General features: G+C 43.2%; 2 protein-coding genes across 5 annotated transcripts; both read right to left on the bottom strand.

The window, feature by feature from the left end:
* Nucleotides 1-1,241: 1,241 nt before the first annotated feature.
* On the bottom strand, nt 1,242-5,577 carry akr1a1a (aldo-keto reductase family 1, member A1a (aldehyde reductase)). The gene is made up of 9 exons (XM_050051110.1): nt 5,438-5,577; nt 3,376-3,473; nt 3,158-3,277; nt 2,675-2,826; nt 2,365-2,560; nt 2,192-2,241; nt 1,918-2,067; nt 1,654-1,813; nt 1,242-1,346 (listed from the first exon to the last, which is right to left on the bottom strand). The coding sequence occupies exons 2-9, from the start codon at nt 3,454-3,456 to the stop codon at nt 1,281-1,283; spliced, it is 975 nt and encodes a 324-aa protein (XP_049907067.1). The 5' UTR covers nt 3,457-3,473; nt 5,438-5,577; the 3' UTR covers nt 1,242-1,280.
* A 1,816-nt stretch (nt 5,578-7,393) lies between these two features.
* dnajb5 (DnaJ heat shock protein family (Hsp40) member B5) lies at nt 7,394-17,674 on the bottom strand. Of its 4 annotated transcripts, none has more exons than XM_050051104.1 (5): nt 17,172-17,673; nt 16,672-16,930; nt 15,584-15,862; nt 14,175-14,830; nt 7,394-9,517 (listed from the first exon to the last, which is right to left on the bottom strand). In XM_050051104.1, exons 3-5 carry the CDS (start codon nt 15,792-15,794, stop codon nt 9,284-9,286), a joined length of 1,101 nt encoding a protein of 366 aa, XP_049907061.1. In that variant the 5' UTR covers nt 15,795-15,862; nt 16,672-16,930; nt 17,172-17,673; the 3' UTR covers nt 7,394-9,283. The 4 variants fall into 4 exon arrangements, with proteins under 4 accessions (XP_049907061.1, XP_049907063.1, XP_049907062.1 ...); XM_050051106.1 differs by having other exon boundaries at nt 16,672-16,916; XM_050051105.1 differs by having other exon boundaries at nt 16,672-16,824.
* Between the last annotated feature and the right edge of the window lie 247 nt (nt 17,675-17,921).

Here is a 17,921-nt window from a genome sequence, read left to right as displayed (position 1 = left end):
TTATATCTCATGCAGATAACCATCTAACATTTTTATATTGATTACATGAATGCAAAGTAATGGTGGGCATCACGTGGACAAGCACCGGTGTTTTCTCTGCGCATTTGTTTTCTGTCTCCATCAACAGCAGCTATAACCATTGTCATTGTTTGAGTAGACTAGAAAATGGTAACCTGAGGAACACCAAGTTTCGTTGCAGCATCTCATTGCCTCATTTTTGGCAGTTTGTCTTCCTGTCATGATTTCAGTGTGCACACAGCAGCAGCCTCAGTATCCTGGGAGTAAAGTATAAATAATATGTCATTTAAGAAAGACTCAAACATTGTAAGGAGACTACTTGAATACTATCAGCAAATTACTTTAACAGCATTTATCCAGGAATGATTCTCCTCCTTTTAAGCAGTTTGTCACTGTAACCATGATCACTATAAGATGTTTCCACTGTAGTTATAGAAAATTAAGATGGTGAATTTCATTTCATTGGGGAAATTTTATTGAGATTTTTTGTTTGGTGAGCCAGGAAGCATCAACAGGGAGAGGGATGAATGGATTTTCACAGCAGTTCTGCATTTAATTTTTTACCTGACATTGAAAAGGATAATTAATTGTTCATCAGTTGTATTCAGAAGTGCAACATGATTGAAAGTGTGATCTCTCAGAGCGGTGCTGCTGCAATGACTCAGTGATGATTTAACCTTGAAAAAGTCTTCACTGTGTGAGACATGCAGGCGATCGAAGCCATTGTTCTCAACTGCTTTTGTGTCAAGCTAACCCAAATTGATAAACATTAGGTCATGGATGCCCATTTAATAAGAGTTTGCTTCAGGGAGCTCGATCTGAAAAGACTGTGGTTGATAGATATTAATTGTATAGTTATCAGCCACTACTTATACTCACATTGGGCTCACTTTTATAGTGAGTTAAATAGTGAAAATTATTTCCCCATTTTCTGGCGACCCCTCTGGAGCTCCCCTGAGGACCCCTGGTTTAGAAACACTGATCAAAGCCATTGTCACCTGGCAGAGAGGCAGTTCTGTTACTGACCACATAGTGTCACTCTGGCAGTGGAAGAAAAGTCAGTTTTCTTCACTGCAATCTCAATAAAGATAAGACCGGGGAAAACATGTTTTAAAGACTTAAAGTCTTCTACAAATTTAGTCATTTAAATATTTTTATTATGTCAATGACATTCCTCCCAAAGAGCAAAAGCTAATTTAATTTTGATTATATTTTAATTTAATGTAGAAATTTCAAAAACACAACATTCCTTGTGTGTAGACTCAGTAAGGATCATTGAAGGGGAAATGAGGATGTTCTCCATCTCTCCACACTCTCTTGCCGTCTCTCTGTGAAAAAAGACAATACATTAGTTAAGATCACATTATAGCTACATATATGGGTTGATTACAACAGAAATCTTCAGGAGTCAGGACGTTTGACCCAGATTCCTACAGTCTGGCTCATCAGAGACTCGTAGATCTAAAACAGGCTGATGTGTCAGCCATGTAGCGTCATCTGTGAGTCCAAGCTTTAAGTTAATTTTGGACTAAGACGGCTGTCGCACGTATATAAACACAAGTCATAGGTCTATATGGGCTCTGCTTGAGACATCCTGTTAAAATCTTGCGAGGTGTCATAACATCAGTGACTCACCTCGACTGTTGGGACGATGAAGCGCTCGTTGCGGTTGAAGGATTCAATCAGCTTCATGTCGTCTTCTGACAGAGAAAAGTCAAACACCTGCAAGTTCTGCTTGATCCTGGTGGGTGTCACACTCTTAGGGATACACACGACACCCCTCTGAACATGCCACCTGCCAAAAGGGCACCATATATTAAAAGCTAAAGAGGTTTGGTCCTGGTTGTTGGTATCTGCTACATCTGAGCTTAACTTTGAAGTTGAAGCTTTGGTTCTTACCTGAGTATGACCTGGGCAGGTGTTCTCTGGTATCTCTGGGCGATAGCTCCCAGTCGAGGATCCTGCAGCAGACTGGGTTCATCAGGAGAGGCCCAGGGTCTGTCCCCGCTGCCCAGAGGACTGTAGGCTGTCACACAAACTGCCACTGACCTGAGGCCGAGGGACACGCACCGTTACTGACACACTGTTACTGACACAATGGGAACAATATCTGATCAAAGTGATCTTGAAGAAAATACATTTTGATGGCATGTTAAACTGCAGGTAGACTGACCGACAGTGAGACAGGAGATCTACTTGAGACAAATAAGGATGGCACTCCACCTGTGACACAATGAGACACACCATCCGACAGTTTTCAGCCTATTTCTGAGTGACCACCTTCTCTGTTGTTTATCAAACTTAATCAAATGTATTTATTTTGGCCTATGAGAAAGAACACTGTACCTGGTTGACCACAGGTGTGTGTCTGGCCATGCTGATTATATCATCAACCTGTCTGGCGTTGAAGTTGGACAGTCCTATGGCTTTGACCAGACCTTTGTCCACTAGGCTCTCCATGGCTGTCCAAGTATCTCTGTAATGTGTGTTGGAGTAACAAATACTTCCATCTTCGCGTCGAGGCATCAGCTCCTTCCCCCGCCTTAAACATCCACATACACAACTTCAGCTAATGTGACACTGTATCATTTCACACTGATTCACACAAGAACAACTATACAGAGATAAAACCAGTTCACTGTGTGCAGTTGCTCACTGAAATGCCATGGGCCAGTGCATGAGGTACAGGTCCAAATAGGAGAGACCCAGGTGGGCCAGACTGGTCCTGCACGCTTCCTCAACATCCTGCGGGTCATGTTTGGTGTTCCACAGTTTGGATGTGACAAACAGCTCCTCACGACGCAGAGCCTTGAGGGAAAGGATATACAAACATTTGCTGTACAATACAGTGAAAATACCTGATAGCTGAAGGTAGTTTGAGGTACATGATGAATCAGAGAGAGGGCATGAAAATGTTTCACACTTGCTCTGATATTGATAATCAGTCTATCATCAAAAGTTTATTAGTAGACAGGTAATAAAGGGTCAACCAACACCTGAAACCGTGTGATATGGTTGAAACCACAACAACAGGTAAGAGGATCTTGAGCAGAGATTGTTTTGTCAACTGCTGCTTCCAAGGTCAAGAAATGAACCGTCAAATTCAATATCTGATTCAAGCTGAACTAGAGTCTCTCACCTTACCAGGGCTGACCCTGACAGCCAGAGCCTCTCCCACCTCCTGTTCATTGCTGTATGCAGCAGCACAGTCAATGTGTCTGTACCCACAGTCTAAGGCTGCCAGCACTGCCTGCTTCACCTGAAAACACATGGACACAGACACAGTCCAACAATACTTCATCCTGTTTAAAAATGTACAGAAATATGGTTGGTCTTAACAAACAAAGTCTGCTCCACCTGTCCTGGAGCGCTCTTCCATGTGCCAAGTCCGACCACAGGCATCCTCTGCCCTGTGGAGAGAGTCACGAAGGCGCTCATGTTTCAACCCTAAGGACCTGACAGAGGAAAGACAGTGACAGAGACGAGTGTGAGGTTTTCTCATATGGACTGGACCCAGTCATCATGACTAAGTCCTTATACTTAGTTACTGATTATCACTCACATCTGAATTCATTAACTCCCACACTACAGCGCTCTGTGTGTGTGTGTGTGTGTGTGTGTGTGTGTGTGTGTGTGTGTACATACATTCAAGACTTTCATAAAGCAGTAGTCAGTGCACATGTAGACAAAAATTCAGCCTACAAAGCAGCAAAAATAGCCTACCATTCAGTGACCTGCTTTTTGTTATTAGTTTTTCGTTCACTCAGTGTTTCAGTGGAAATATAAACCCTCTGCGAACCCAGCCTTATTGCTAGAAATAGCTGATACAGGTATATGGCATTAGTCACAGTGTGGTGTTACTGCAGCACATCCCAGAGCCTTTCCACGGTTCACTAATTGTCTGCTATATCCTTACCATGTGATGCACACACACACACACACACCCACACAAACACACACCCACCCACACAAACACACACACACCCACACTTGAATTGTGTTTTCATCACTTCAGAGGACATTACATTGACTTACATTCATTTCCAGGAGACTAACCCTATACCCTGACCTTAACTCAAGTCTTCACTCTAAAACTTAATGACTCATGTTGTGGGAACTTGTGTTTCATCCTCAAGTTCAAATAAACACAAGAAATTTGTGCTCTAGAGAAAGGATCAGCACTCAGTGAATAACCTCCTAAGCCCTATGATAAGCTGTTATGGCAAGGCTTAACTATACAGACCAGTGAGCAGTGATAACTAACATGTCTTTGGGGTCATCAGGTGGGAACCTCCCTTCACCAGTGTTTCGTCTAGTTGGTCCCACGACACCTCCAGGAGGCTAGACAGTGATCTCTGGCGTCCCAGAGACACTCCCCTAAAGCCAGCTCTCACTGCTCCCCACACCACACTCAAAAGGAAGTCAAGTCCCCACAGTGTGACTGTGTGAACAGATTCATGTCCCCACAACATGAGTAATAGTAATGGAAAATGTATTCACATCCTTTACTGAAGTAAAAGTGCTAATACCACACTGTGAAAATACTCCACTATTACATTCAAAACGTTGCTGACTCAGAAGTATTTTTTTTCCAGCAAAATATACTTTAAGTATCAAAAGTAAAAGTGCTCATTTACTATTATATGATGTGTTTGGAATAATATTACCACTGCATTCATTTGTATGTTGCATTTACTGCCATAGATGTTTAAGTCTGTGTTCATTTAAACCCCTTTATATACTGTTTGGTAATTTAATCTACAGCCATGCGTCATATCCTATAAGATCATTATATGTTTCTGAGGTCCTCATGGTTGTCTTGTGAGAACTACATTTCCCTAAAAATTCAGCTTTTCATGGTGTCAGAAAAACAGCCCTGTTTTCAGCTTTGTAATGATGCATTTTCCAGCTAATCCAGTAGGGTTTTTAAGAGTTTACTGATCTTAAGAAGATGGAGAATTTTCTCAACGCGTAAAGGAACACTTCATCCTTCGGTTTTAACACATCTGGAGATACATGGTTGTCACCAGACAGGAGGGCGATGAAAAACTTTCATTTGAAAAGTAATTAAAGCTGTCAGACAAATGTGGTGCAGTAAGAAGTATAATATTTGTCGCTAAGATGTAGTGAAGTAAATGTGTTAAGTTGCATAAAATGGAAATATTCAAGTAAAGTACAAGTAGCTCAACGTTGTACTTAAGTACAGTATTTGAGTAAATGTGCTTAGTTACATTCTTGTAAGTATACACTGACACAGCACACCACACATGATCAGAGTCTCTTCACACACTGCCCTGACTGCCTCCTGACCCAGCAGCAGAACAGAGCATGTAATCCACAAATGCTCTAACATGGTACAGAGATCAAACATAAAGTGAAGTGAGTGTCTTTATTTTTCAGTTGAGACTTTGGTTCCTACCTGGAGTCGCTCTGGTAGATGGAACAGTGATCAGCTGAGGGTAGCTGTCCATCTGGATTTTAACAGACTGAGGTCAAAGTCTGACTTCATTTGTTTATCTTAACTCATACTGTTGGAAAATGTCCAAACTCCACTCACAGAAACGCCACAGAGTTTAACATATATTGCAAATGTTTAATCGGACAGGATTCTTCTTACTTCCTTCTGGTGGTTCTAGGACCTGATGGCAGAGCAGTTAGTTTGTTTACATGCACTTCATCTTAGTTTGAGTCTTGTAAAACGGGTCATTTATATCCCTGTATGCACGATCATAATGGTATCCAGGTTTCTGATCATCTTCTTTCATCAACATCTCAGTAATCACTACTTATATGCTTTATTAAAATAATAGTTCTAATACAACAAGAAAAAATTGCATTTAATGCGACTGCAAAATGTACTCAAAGTTTTAAAAGTAAACAGTTCTGCAGAAAAATGTCCCCTGTGACTGATGTATGTATTACATTTAATGCTGATACATTCATGTGTAAGCAGCATTTTACTGTTGTAGCCGGTGGAGGCGGAGCTTGTTTTGAATGCAGTTGATGCAGTTCAGTTGTTTGGTCCACTGATTCTTAACCAGGGGGCCCCCTCTCAAGGGCCACAAGATAAATCTGAGGAGTTGTGAGATGATTAATGAGGCAGGAAAGAGGAAAAACAAAGTTCTGCTTCACAAATTTTTCTTTTAAACTTTTCTCGAATGAAATATTGATTTGATCTTATAGGGTCTGTTATTCAAACGAAACCATGTTAGCAATCTAGAGGGAAAATCTCTCATTAGTGAAACTGCTAAATTATGCTATTTTCTAATAGTATTTCTTTGAGATAATCAATCATTTTTCTCCTTGTCTGTAGAATACAATATAGTTCCTCACAGGACCCATCAGAAGACCAGAGGGTTAGGCCTATAGGTGAAACATTTACAAAAAGACTGGGTGGGTTCAAGATTAAACCCTTGAAATATGAAAGGGCTCTCTGAATTTCATAGAATTTGGGGAAAACTGAATCGAGTACATATTGCACAAATCTTTGAAATTTTATATAACTTGTTTGCATGTATTGTGCATAAGGGGAGGAGTAAAAGGACAGAGATTATTTTTGTGGCAGTTTTATTATCTTATTTTTATTTATTTGAGTATTTTTTGTTGTCTTTTTTCCTTTGTTTTCTTTTCTTTCTTCCCTGTTCTATCTGAACTGACTGATTGAAGAGGTGTCATGATCTGAATTAGTGGTTAAGTCCTCATTTCATTACTGCATGTTGGGGCTTAGGTGCTTTTGTATGGTACGTTTTCCTTATTGTGCTTTGGTCTTATGGTGATATCACTGTCTTGCTAATTGTGCTTGTGTGCTGTTGTCCTTGCTCATGTGCTTTGTTTTGTGCTCTTGTGTTGTTTGTGGCTATGTGCTTTGGTCTATGTTGTGTTTTATGTTGTACTTTTGTTTTAGGTTATATAGTTAGGTCACTGTTTCATTAATAGTGCTTATGTCTGGTTGTGCCTTGTTATGTGCTTTTGTCTATGGTTATATGTTTGCTCTGTGCTCATGTGCCCTTCTATGGACATGCCATGAATCCATTTTTATCTGTACTTACGTGTTTCAGTGCTTTTGTATGTTCTTTTGCCTATTTCTTATTATTTTCTTACATACACTTATTTATACACTTTTGGTCAAAATGCTCTTAATGGTTCAAAATGATCATAGAGGACTCTAGGTGGAACCCTTTTACAGATGTTTGTATAACCCTTTTTGTCGGGCTCTAGATCGAATGCTCTTAAAAGTTTCCAGGTGGAAACTTCATAAAAGGTTCTGTTGGGAACAAAAAAGGGTTCTAGTTAGCACCTTTATCTCTAAGAGTGTGCTCATGTTGCTGATAATTCTTGAAAGATTAACTGGAATGACAGACACTGTTAAGTTCACACATTTGGTTTATTTGTTGGCATTTTGAAAAGATCATAAATATTGTCAAATGCTCATAAGCAGTGACAGTGTCTCTCAGCAGCAGCAGCGCTTGTGCATTCAGGTCGTAGCCACAGTCCAGCGTCCCTGAAGGCTCTGAGAGGCAGGACGCTCACACACTCAGGCAAGTCATTCAAGTCTCTCCCATCATCTCATAATTACTGCAGTATCTTCTTTGACATAAAAGTGCATTTATCAACAGGTTGCATTCAAACATTTTCCCATACACATGATCTAAATGACCTACTAGTGCTGCCTGCACAAACCATGCTCACACATACATCTTATCATTGCTGTAAACTACAGTAGGAAGAGCTGAAGATGGCTTTCAGAGCCCCCTGCAGCTGAGACAGAGAACAGCTGCTGCAATATTACAAAACCTGTTTCCTAAACAGGGTTTTCTACTTGAAAAAACAGATGTAAAGTTTGATGTACACATGTTACAGAGGACAGAAGCACTTATCAAATCACAAACTGAAACCATGAAACCAATAATTAGACACCAAGGGTGTCTATTTTTGGCACTGCTCACAGTAGCACCGAGACATGGCCTTCAAATGGCACAAGAGAAAGCAGAATACACACAACAAAGCTGAGTTTCCCAGAGAAATCTCAACTACTTACTAATTCAGATTAATTGAATGTTTTCACTCCTCTGGGAAATCCAACCTGTACTTGTACGGCACTTTACAGGGATGCACTGGCAAAATTCATCAGTTTTGTATCAAATCTCTTCCTAAAAATGTCCTTGCTTACATACAGTACATTATGGGGATCAACTTCACATTGCTTAGGGACTGTGTTTTCACCAGCTCCCGATGGCAATGTCTAACACAGCATAGGGCATCGTCTGTTGTGCACTTAACATGGCTGGTTGTGTATATTACAGTGTGACCTGTGTGTGTGTGTTCACATGTGTGGCATGACACCGGGCTAAGGCACCTAAATGTCCCTCAGATAGCGAGCCAGGCTATTCAGTTCAGAAGGGAAAGCACCCATATCATGTGCAGATTGTATTATCCAAGCTTACACTGCTGTTACAGTATGTGATTGTCATTCCCAGATTTTCCACTGCAGCTGAGATACGCTAATATTTCTTGGAGTAACGCAGGACTTTAAGTGCGCTGTGGCGTTGCACGCATCAGGATACAACAGATTTTAGGAGAGACAGATCTTACTAAACGGCCTACAGACTTAAAGCACAATGCTTCATCAGACTGAAAGCATGGGAAAGCAGGTGGCGAGTGGGGGAAGGGGTTATGTTAAAACTGGGGTTTGCACTGAACACACTTAAGCTGCTGGAACACTCAAGGTAAAAATAAATAATCCTATCTGAAACTTCCTTTGGAAAAGAAAAACCTGGAAAAAATGTTTCTTTTTAAAAAATATCTCACGCTTCATCCTATCACAAAAAGACGAGGATCAGAGTTGGACAGCATATAAAACCACTGATAAATCCGTAAAAAACAGAGTTAAGAAAAGACCAGTAAAAGCCACGGTTGTGCTGAGCCCATCCTCAGCACTGCTCCACTGTTTGGGTGCCTGTGTGTGTATGTGTGTGTGTGTGTGTGTGTGTGTGTGTGTGTTGTATGTTTGAGCCAAAAGACAAAACAAACAAATAATCACATCCTGATACTGCCATTCGTCTCGGCATTCTTCCTTCATCCTCCCACTGTGAAGTCCCTATAAACTACAGTGTCTGTTTAATGCTGCGTGCATTATCTCAGGACTTGGGGACTGGAGGTGGGAACTATGCTGAGGGTCGAACCTGGAGAATTAAGTGTTGGTTTTCTGGGTCTGGGTAATTTAGTTTGGAGTGTTTGGTGGTGGAGGAGCTGAAGGTGAGTCTTCCTAAGACTGGGGGAGGTGTTGTCTGATAATCTCTCTGGACTGAGGGGGGATCCTGTCGGGAAATCGGACAGAAAACTCCACGATGAGATCACCACGCTGTGACGGGTTCTTGGGGAAAGGCAGACCTTCTCCTCTGAGCCGCTTCACCGTCCCTGGCTTGATGATGTCATGACAGGGGAGCGAGATGATGCGGTTTTCCAGCGTGGGAATGCTAACTGTACAGCCGCACAACGCCTGGAGGAGAAGAGAGGAGAGGGGCATGAGAGGGTTAATATCTTAATAAGGAATGAAATGCCAAAGCTGTGAATATCTCGATGACTTCATGTTTCCATGAACTAAAAAACTTTAGTTTATCTTGCCTGAGTACGTCATCCTAACAAGTCAAACTTCCACGTGTTTTCTGTGTGTGTTCATCGTCTGTGTGTGTGTGTGTGTGTGTGTGTGTGTGAGATAGAGAAAGTAGGTCTCACTGACAAATCCTTTTAACATCGTCTGCAGAACTGTGGGGTCTAAAGAACAGCGTTTGGAACAGGAGCATTTGGAAAACATGACTTGGCAGTGGAAAAGTTTTCCGCTCTTTGTGTCTGTGTGTGTAGGTGGAAGAGGTGTGTGTGTTTGTGTAAGTGTGTTGGAGGGGCTACACATTGCACAGGGGACTAATTTTAGCAACGGTCTCATAGCTGGGGCTAATGAAGTGAGGCAGGAATCGGCTGAGCTCGTAAATAGTTGGAGGGCTTGTCAGATGGGCTGGCAGGACGAGGGGAGAGAACACACACACACATGCACACACACACTAAGCCTCACCTCCTTATCACAATGCCTCATGAATCCAGTCAGAGCATAGAGAGCGCTAAACTAAACATGGGGACCTGTGGTTATCACGACTTCACAGGCTTTCCAGAGAGCATCACTCGCCAGATTTGTGCTGAATAAAGAGAACTATTTAAATCCACAACTCTGTGAATGAACATCCTGATGAATAAAAACTTTTCTTATGTAACGCATTTTGAGCAACTGTTACAAAACTATTTACTACACAAAATAAGGCCAGTGAATAAATACCACAAAGGTGTGGAGGGAGGAAGAAGGAGAGCCATTGTGGCCAAATTCTAATCCACTAGCCTTGAAAGGGTTTAAATCATGTAGTTATGAAAGAGAATAATAGAACAATAACTCAGAGACTTAACAATGGACATTGAAAGTAGGTATTCTCAATGATGATACTGGGGTGTCCTAGTTTAGACACTGGTCATACGCTTATAACGTAACTCATGTTGAGTCTGACCGATGACCTTAAAGGTCCCACTCCTTATTTAGATATAAACGGCTCATTCTAAGGTAACGAAAAACAACGATTCTTAGTTTGAGTTGATGATACACAAAGAAAAACATAGCTAGTGCAATTATATTCGATTTCTGCCAATATATCCTCCTGAATCCTACACTCTGGACCTTTAACCATCATGATGCAGGACGTCAACATGCTGACATTTGCCAGTTAGCAGTAAACAATAAGTACAACTGAGGCTGATGAAATGTCATTAGTTGTTCAGATGTTTGGTCATAAATCAAAGTATCGGACAAATTAAAATTTAGACCTGACTATGGCACTCGATGAAAAGTCAGGGGACCAGAGAAGCTGTTGCAGTTCATCCCGAGGGGAACATTAATGTGAGTACTGAATGTCTTGGCAGCCTATCCAATAGTCATTAGGACATTTCACTCAAAAAGACAAATGTGAAAGTCATGGTGGCACTAGATGAAAATTTAGGGATCAGTAAAGTCATAGTAGTCATCTGGGAACCATGAATGTCTGCCATTTTTTGTGTGAAGATATATCAGTTTGGACCAAAGTAGTGGACCAATCGACCAACATACCAAATGACTGACATTGCCATGTCTAATGTCAAACTGCTAGTGTTTTTTCAGGGGAGAAGTTATATAATGGCATGTGTGCAAGTTATAGGAACACATACCAAGAGTTAGTCAGCAAATGATGCAATTAAGTATTTGTGTGGTACCAAGGACTATTAAAACACTTCGAAATAGGCTCATTAAGACTTGAAAACTCTTTTAAAGATGGAATTCATGCTGAGAACCAGTGCTTAGCAATGTCTTAGATAAATTCTTCAAGCTATATCCTACTCGGGGCAACCTTTTTGATGTAAAGGAAAGTATTGGCAGTTCAAGTTTTCCTCACCAATCATCTTGAGGCAACCATCCCCTTGTGATGTAATAGTGATTACCAGCATTGGCACATGCTTAACCTTTAACACCCCGTCCATGTCATTATGTGGCCAATGTTGTATCAAGACTGCTGGAGGATTTGTGTGTCTCGACTCGTGCTTTTGGATGGGATGGACACGCAGACAGTTGTAGTTCATTCAACCAGAGCAGCTGCTTCAGAGGACAGACAGAGTTTTCCAGCCATGACATCAGCCTCCTTTTACCCCCTACATACATTAGAAGGTGATTTAGCCTATGACCGTGATGGAGACTAGTGCTCATCCTCCTGTTATGGACAGTCCCATTCACTAACAGGAGTCTTACACACAGAGACAGGTTGCCATGACGCTCGGCACACACTGCCAGCTGATCCGAGGACCCACTGATTGCATAAGCCTCAGCTCAGACAACATAGCTGTAGACACTGACACAAACGCACACATGTACACTTTGATTTTATTATATTTATGAATATGGTCTGTAGATTCATCCCCTAGGTCCATATCCTAACGCTGACCATCACTTGTGCATGCTTAACCCGACTGTTATGATCAGCTATTTTTGGCTAAAAAAGTGTCCTCACAATACAATATGTCCTCACAAGATTGCCCCTTACTACACTGATGTTCTTAAAACTGGTTGCTATTGTTGTCTTTCATTTGATTGACAGGACTGAAAACAAAGAGTTGCTAAAAAAATGCACATGATGTCTTACTCCCACTGATTTAACGTCTCCTACCACTGTGGATAAACACTTGTCTTCCTAATTGATATTTTAGAAGTGGAGCTGTAAAGAGCTGTCCACCTTGCCTTTAGAGCCCAACAGCTACAGTTAGCACCTACGTGTGTTTGGACGTGGGTTTTGCTGCTGAGCTGAGTGCAGTGGTGACAGGAGCTAGAAATGCATTGCCACAGATGATACCAGCACACTGTGGAGGCATCATTAACGCCATAATGAGCCAGGCTATAGATCCAGATATAGGTCGGTTTCAGGGAAATCAATGTGTCAAATTCCTGCTAAGCTTGCTAACTGCTTCTAACTGCTGTCACAGTGAAGACATCGCAGGGGTGGAAGTTGCCTCAAGCAGATTCTCCCTGGAGTTTACAGGTTGGTCAAACAAGCTTGGCGGCACTAAATGAAGCTGCCCATTGGGGCATGCTTCAGGCAGTAAACAAAACTGAGCAGTCAAATAGCAGGGGAATCATACAGCAGTTGATATAAGACAAATGATAGACTACATCTGCTTCCTCTACCTTTTCTTTAGAATGAGCATTTATTAGAAACAATCGCCCTGTTAGCTCGGTTATATTATCTACTGGTGCAAGACATTTGCAACATTATATGTTGCAGCTTTTCTGGTGTGCACCATGTAGCTGGTGTTGTGTTTTCACTGCAGCATTTAGCATCACATCTTCAGGGAAGCAGCGCAGAGTGGAGCAGTGGAATATGAGCTCTTATTTGCTTTGGATACTGAATCATCTGACCCACTTCCCTAATATTCCCCAGATACCCCCCCTCCACCATCACCACTACCCCCATCCACATCTCCCCTTCTCTCCCCCATCCCGTTAGCTGCATCAGACTTAAGTCTCTTATCTGGCTGCTGTGAGAGCAGAGGACTTAGCTGTGGGTGTTCTGCAGTGCAAATTTAATCGTAGTGCAGGTTTGATCAAGCACCATCTCCTGCTTAATGCGACTTAATAAACTCCAATGTGCTCTCATTAACCAAGCTGTCTTCATAGATGTGGTATGTGTGTGTGCAGGTATTCTTGTTTACCGGTGAATTACTTCTGTAGAGTCGCTGCTGCTTTTAGAGGACAACTGTTCAAAATTGGCTTGAGTGGAGTACAAACAACTCCCCTGACATCTCCAACTCTTTGAGAACACCTGCTATTAAGCCAACCATGTGGAGCGCAGGCCAGTGAGTGGCAGTGCTATTAGAAACATTAAAGCTTGTGTAATTCACAGACGGAGCAGAGCTGTGCTGGACCCGTTGCCCTCGTAGGAGCGGCTAATTAAATGTCCTGCCAGTCACAGTAATAGCAGCCTGGATTGTCACCACCGTCACACTACAATCCATCTTTAACTGAGTGTGTTTGCAAATATGCTGGAAGATGCAGGAGTGTGTGCGCCTGCGTGCATGTTTATTTCTGTGTGCCTGCTTGCATGTGTGTGTAGTGATATATATTCATGCAGCAGTGCAGAACAACTGAGGACGATGGGACGATGCAGGTCACACAAGGACACAACATTCCTGCTGCTTCTCTCGCACTGCAGCGACAGAGACTCTGCTGTTCACTGATCCTTCCCTCCAGCAACACACACACACACACACACTCACTTCTCGGTGTGTTTCATATATGACCACCCACCCAGGACATAATCCTACCCTTAAAATTACAACTACACCTCTTCACCTCATCCACAGTTTGCCCAGGTTGAGTGACAAGAATAATACAAAGTGTGCCATTTTTGGATATTCATCCAAGCCATTGCAGCTCCATGAATGCATTAAATTTCTGCCTGGTTTGCTCCACTGGGAATCAAACTCCCAACCTCAGCAGCATTTCATCTACATGCAGACAGAGAAAGAGCTGAGGAGAGAAATGAAAACAGATAGCAAGACAGAAGACAGAAAGGTTAGATGAACAGGGACAGACGCACCTCTTTTAGACTGATCTTGCAGTTAAAAATGATATTGGAACCGTCTCTCTTGAAGTGGACGTGTCCTTTGTCTTTAAGTACAAAGGCTATGTCGGCAGGAATGTTCTCCGGGGTCTCGTCCCCCTCCTTTGGGAAGGTGATCTTGGTCCCCTCCTTCCAGCCCTTCTTGATGATAATGTTGAGGATCTTGTCCTCTGTCCTCATGCTGCGCCCATCCGGGTTCAGCCTGCGGCGGGTGATCTTCATGCGCTTGGTGCAGCCGTGGAAGATCTCTTCCAGCGAGACCTTCAGCTCGTGGACCACCGGAGGGTCCTGGTGCTTTCGCCCGGTACCCAGGCGCTCTGACGGCACCCCCCTCCTCCTGCGGCCCTCCCCTGGGAAGCCATTGTTCATCCCCGTTGGAAAGCCGAACTGTCTCCCGATATGAGCGAAGGGGTCATCCTCATCCATGTCCATGTCCTGCTCTGCATCATGGTCGTTGTGGAAGGAGAAACCGTTGGAGCGGCTGTGGCTACGGTTGGAGCCAAAAAACATGTCGAAGGGGTTGGAGCCGCCAAAGAAAGAGGCAAAAGTGGCGTGGGGGTCTCCATGGAAGGTGTAGTGGTACGTCGAGCTGCCAGGAGCACCTGAAGAGCTGCTGCCTCCTGTTCTCAAACCTGAGGGAGAGAGAGGAGAGAGAAGAACGTGAGACATCACATGCACACTGAAACGCCCACCACACTGAAAAACACACATCAATGCGAACTCAGATACCAGACACAGGGCAATGTTCAGAAAAGACGGCATGTGGGTAACAGTACAGAGAAGAACAGAGCCCACGTGGGCGGGAAAAATCCCACAGCATCACTGATCTTCCAACAGCGCTGGTGGTGGAAGAACTCATGAAATACCAGGTCACTCCGTCCAACATGCTCACACAAATACACACCGTGACGCACACACCTTTTTCAACAGAGACACATGCACAAAACACCCACAAACGCAAACTACAGCAGCCACAGCTATTCATATCTCAACCACGTAATGATCTTAAGCCATCTGTCTGTCAGCTAACACACACAGACACACACACACACACACTACACTAGCAGCTGAGGTAGACTATAAGGTATTAGAGCTAGTAAGTGTTGTTGACATTAAAGATAACAATAGCAAATCACACACATTTCTGCACATATACACACACAAGAAAACATGGAAGCGACACAGTATTATTACTTCAGTGACTGAAGCCCACCAAAGCCTTCCACTGTGATATTAGATGCTCTTCTTGAGCTATTTTAATAACAACCTAATACTTCATAACGCCTGTTTAACAACGCCTGCACTCTCTGACCGCTTTCACTCAATCATCCCACACAGACACAGACAGACAGGATAAAACCCAGACATGGGCCCCTCCTCCTCACCTTCCTCTCCTAGCTGATCATACACCACCCTCTTCTTGGGGTCGCTGAGCACCTCATAGGCCTCTGCAATCTCCTTGAACTTCTCCTCAGCGTTGGGATCCTTGTTCTTGTCAGGGTGGAAGCGCAGTGCCATGCGCCGGTAGGCCTTCTTGATCTCCTCCTCATTGGAGCCCTTGGGGATGCCCAGGGTCTTGTAGTAGTCTTTCCCCATAGCTGCACACACGCATACACTCTCGAGATTGGGACCCCCGCCTCTTCAGCTCAGGCCGTGGTCAGTCACTGTTGAGATACAAAGCTACTGTTATGACACTCCTCGTGGGTGTATGCTGGACAGACCAACAGACTATATATGACCTGGCAGAGGTGCAGAGTACACTCAGTGCTCTTTCTATTTAGTGATGGTTGGAAATGGGCACACAGAGTGCTGGTTTTACTAACTGTTGCTATGGGGATGTGGCAGCTGTGTTGATGTGGAGTCAGGTAGAGTGTGGAGGAATCCCCTGCATCTGCTTAATCAAGGGGCTTCTCCCTATCTGCAGCAGGTATGGACAACACTGGGAATCATTTCTTTCAAAATGCACTTTTGCTTAAGTGTGATATAAATAGCCTAACATTGTCTTGGCTGTTGGCTGATGATGTGCTGCTTAACCAGCTGGAGACACACAGCATGTCAGACAGCAGAAACCCCTTCACTGAGACACTGCGGTGCTGCTGAGCTGCACACAGTGATCATCGAGTTGACCAAGACAGAAAAAAGTCGATAAAAAAGCCTTTTAGATTTAACATTATAATAACGCCTCGATATTCTGCTTATAATAATCTCTTGAAGACAAAGAGATGCCGGCTCGCATTACATCATGGAGCCCCAAATCCTACAGCCCGACAATTTAAACCAGTAATTTACCAACTACTGGATTACACCGACCGATAAACCACACATATTTTCCATATTGGCCCATACAATAAAAATGAAACATTAAGTGTCGGAAAGCAAGGTTCAAAAGCATGACACGAGAGCGGGGGAGCGCTTATTAATAGGAAGATAATCAAAAAGACCGGCCATGAAAATGAAACACAGATATTCCTACCAGAATGCTCAGCAGGATATGGAGAATATCAGATCAGCATGGTCCGGTTCCTCTCTCTGTCTTCCTTCAGCCCTTGTTATCTGCCAGCCGCCCCGGCACTGCTGGGTCCTTATGAATTGACGTCAGGACGCCGGGCCGGGAGGATCACAGTCTCTGAAATAACCGGTGACCAAACACTGAACTGCATCTGACGTTTCACTGGAAAGCCTCGGACAACTGCCCATCCATCCAGCCTGCCATCAAACCTACACAACCCCCACTGTGAGACGGGCTGGGATCACTAACAGCGGCAACACAAAGCTTAATAAAAGTCATAATTATTTAAAAATTAATTAACTTATTATAGGAGGCAGTGGTGCGAGGTTAAAGCAACTCTAATCATGGTTGGTAAATCTGTCTACTCCCCATCTATCATCATGATCTTCTTCAGTCCTCTGCAGTGTAACAAATCTGCATTAATCTAAGCAGCCTAACATCCATTAAAAAACACATTTCCTTACCGAGCCCGCTGCTTAGTGTCCGATCCTGGTCCTGGCTGTGTCTAAAGGATCCGCTCGCAGTGTGGAGAGCAAACCCAGCCCTCCCTACCAGCAGCCAGCACGGCTCTTTGTTCAGGGTCTGCTCACAAACACGCTCAGCACTCACACTGAGGTACATTTAGGGTGAAGTTTGACTGACAGCATTGCTTTAATTCTCTCTTTTTGCAAGATTTAGCAGTGTGAGCAGAGCAGGCATGTCACAGGCTGTGGTTCACTGTGCAGGGAGACACAGGGGAGAAATAGAGAGAGGGAGAGAGAGGGAGTCCTGAGAGATGATAGAAAGACAATCACCTGATAATATGTGCGTGATCGTGTAGTCGTGCCTGGGTTCAGTTTGTACAAACACTGACTACTGAGTCATGTGATGACTCCATACACACACGCATTTTTATCTTCTATCTATAAAAAATAATGAAGATGCATTCAGAGTCACACACCTTGCTTTACACAACACCAAACCCTAGAATCAAACCCCAGCTCTGACCCTGATTCACACAGTGCCCCCACATAACCCACCCTGTCCTCAGATTGTCTTGACCCTTAAAGAGACAGTCCACCCCCTCAAAAATATATTTTTTCTCCTCTTAGTGCTATTTATCAATCAGATTATTTTGGTGTTGAGTGAGATATCAGCAGCAGACATGCCAGCCCTCTCTCGAAATGAAAGTAGACTGAACTTATGGTGCTTAAAACATCTAGATTTATAAAGAG

The sequence above is a fragment of the Epinephelus moara genome, chromosome 8, assembly GCF_006386435.1.
Source record: "Epinephelus moara isolate mb chromosome 8, YSFRI_EMoa_1.0, whole genome shotgun sequence".
Taxonomy (NCBI): Eukaryota; Metazoa; Chordata; class Actinopteri; order Perciformes; family Serranidae; genus Epinephelus; species Epinephelus moara.
Note: the sequence above shows the minus strand (reverse complement) of the source record. Positions and strands in the feature narration are given on the sequence as shown.

What these genes read in the sequence shown, in the direction of transcription:
- akr1a1a (XM_050051110.1), bottom strand. Translation starts at nt 3,456, where the DNA reads ATGAGCGCCTTCGTGACTCTCTCCACAGGGCAGAGGATGCCTGTGGTC. An exon ending in ACACACCTGTGGTCAACCAG is followed by an intron (nt 2,242 to 2,364) that starts GTACAGTGTTCT and finishes ATTGTGTCACAG; the next exon opens with GTGGAGTGCCATCCTTATTT. An exon ending in TCATCGTCCCAACAGTCGAG is followed by an intron (nt 1,347 to 1,653) that starts GTGAGTCACTGA and finishes CTTTTTTCACAG; the next exon opens with AGAGACGGCAAGAGAGTGTG.
- dnajb5 (XM_050051107.1), bottom strand. Translation starts at nt 15,794, where the DNA reads ATGGGGAAAGACTACTACAAGACCCTGGGCATCCCCAAGGGCTCCAAT. An exon ending in TGATCAGCTAGGAGAGGAAG is followed by an intron (nt 14,831 to 15,583) that starts GTGAGGAGGAGG and finishes TCTCTCCCTCAG; the next exon opens with GTTTGAGAACAGGAGGCAGC. An exon ending in GCAAGATCAGTCTAAAAGAG is followed by an intron (nt 9,518 to 14,174) that starts GTGCGTCTGTCC and finishes CTTCTCCTCCAG; the next exon opens with GCGTTGTGCGGCTGTACAGT.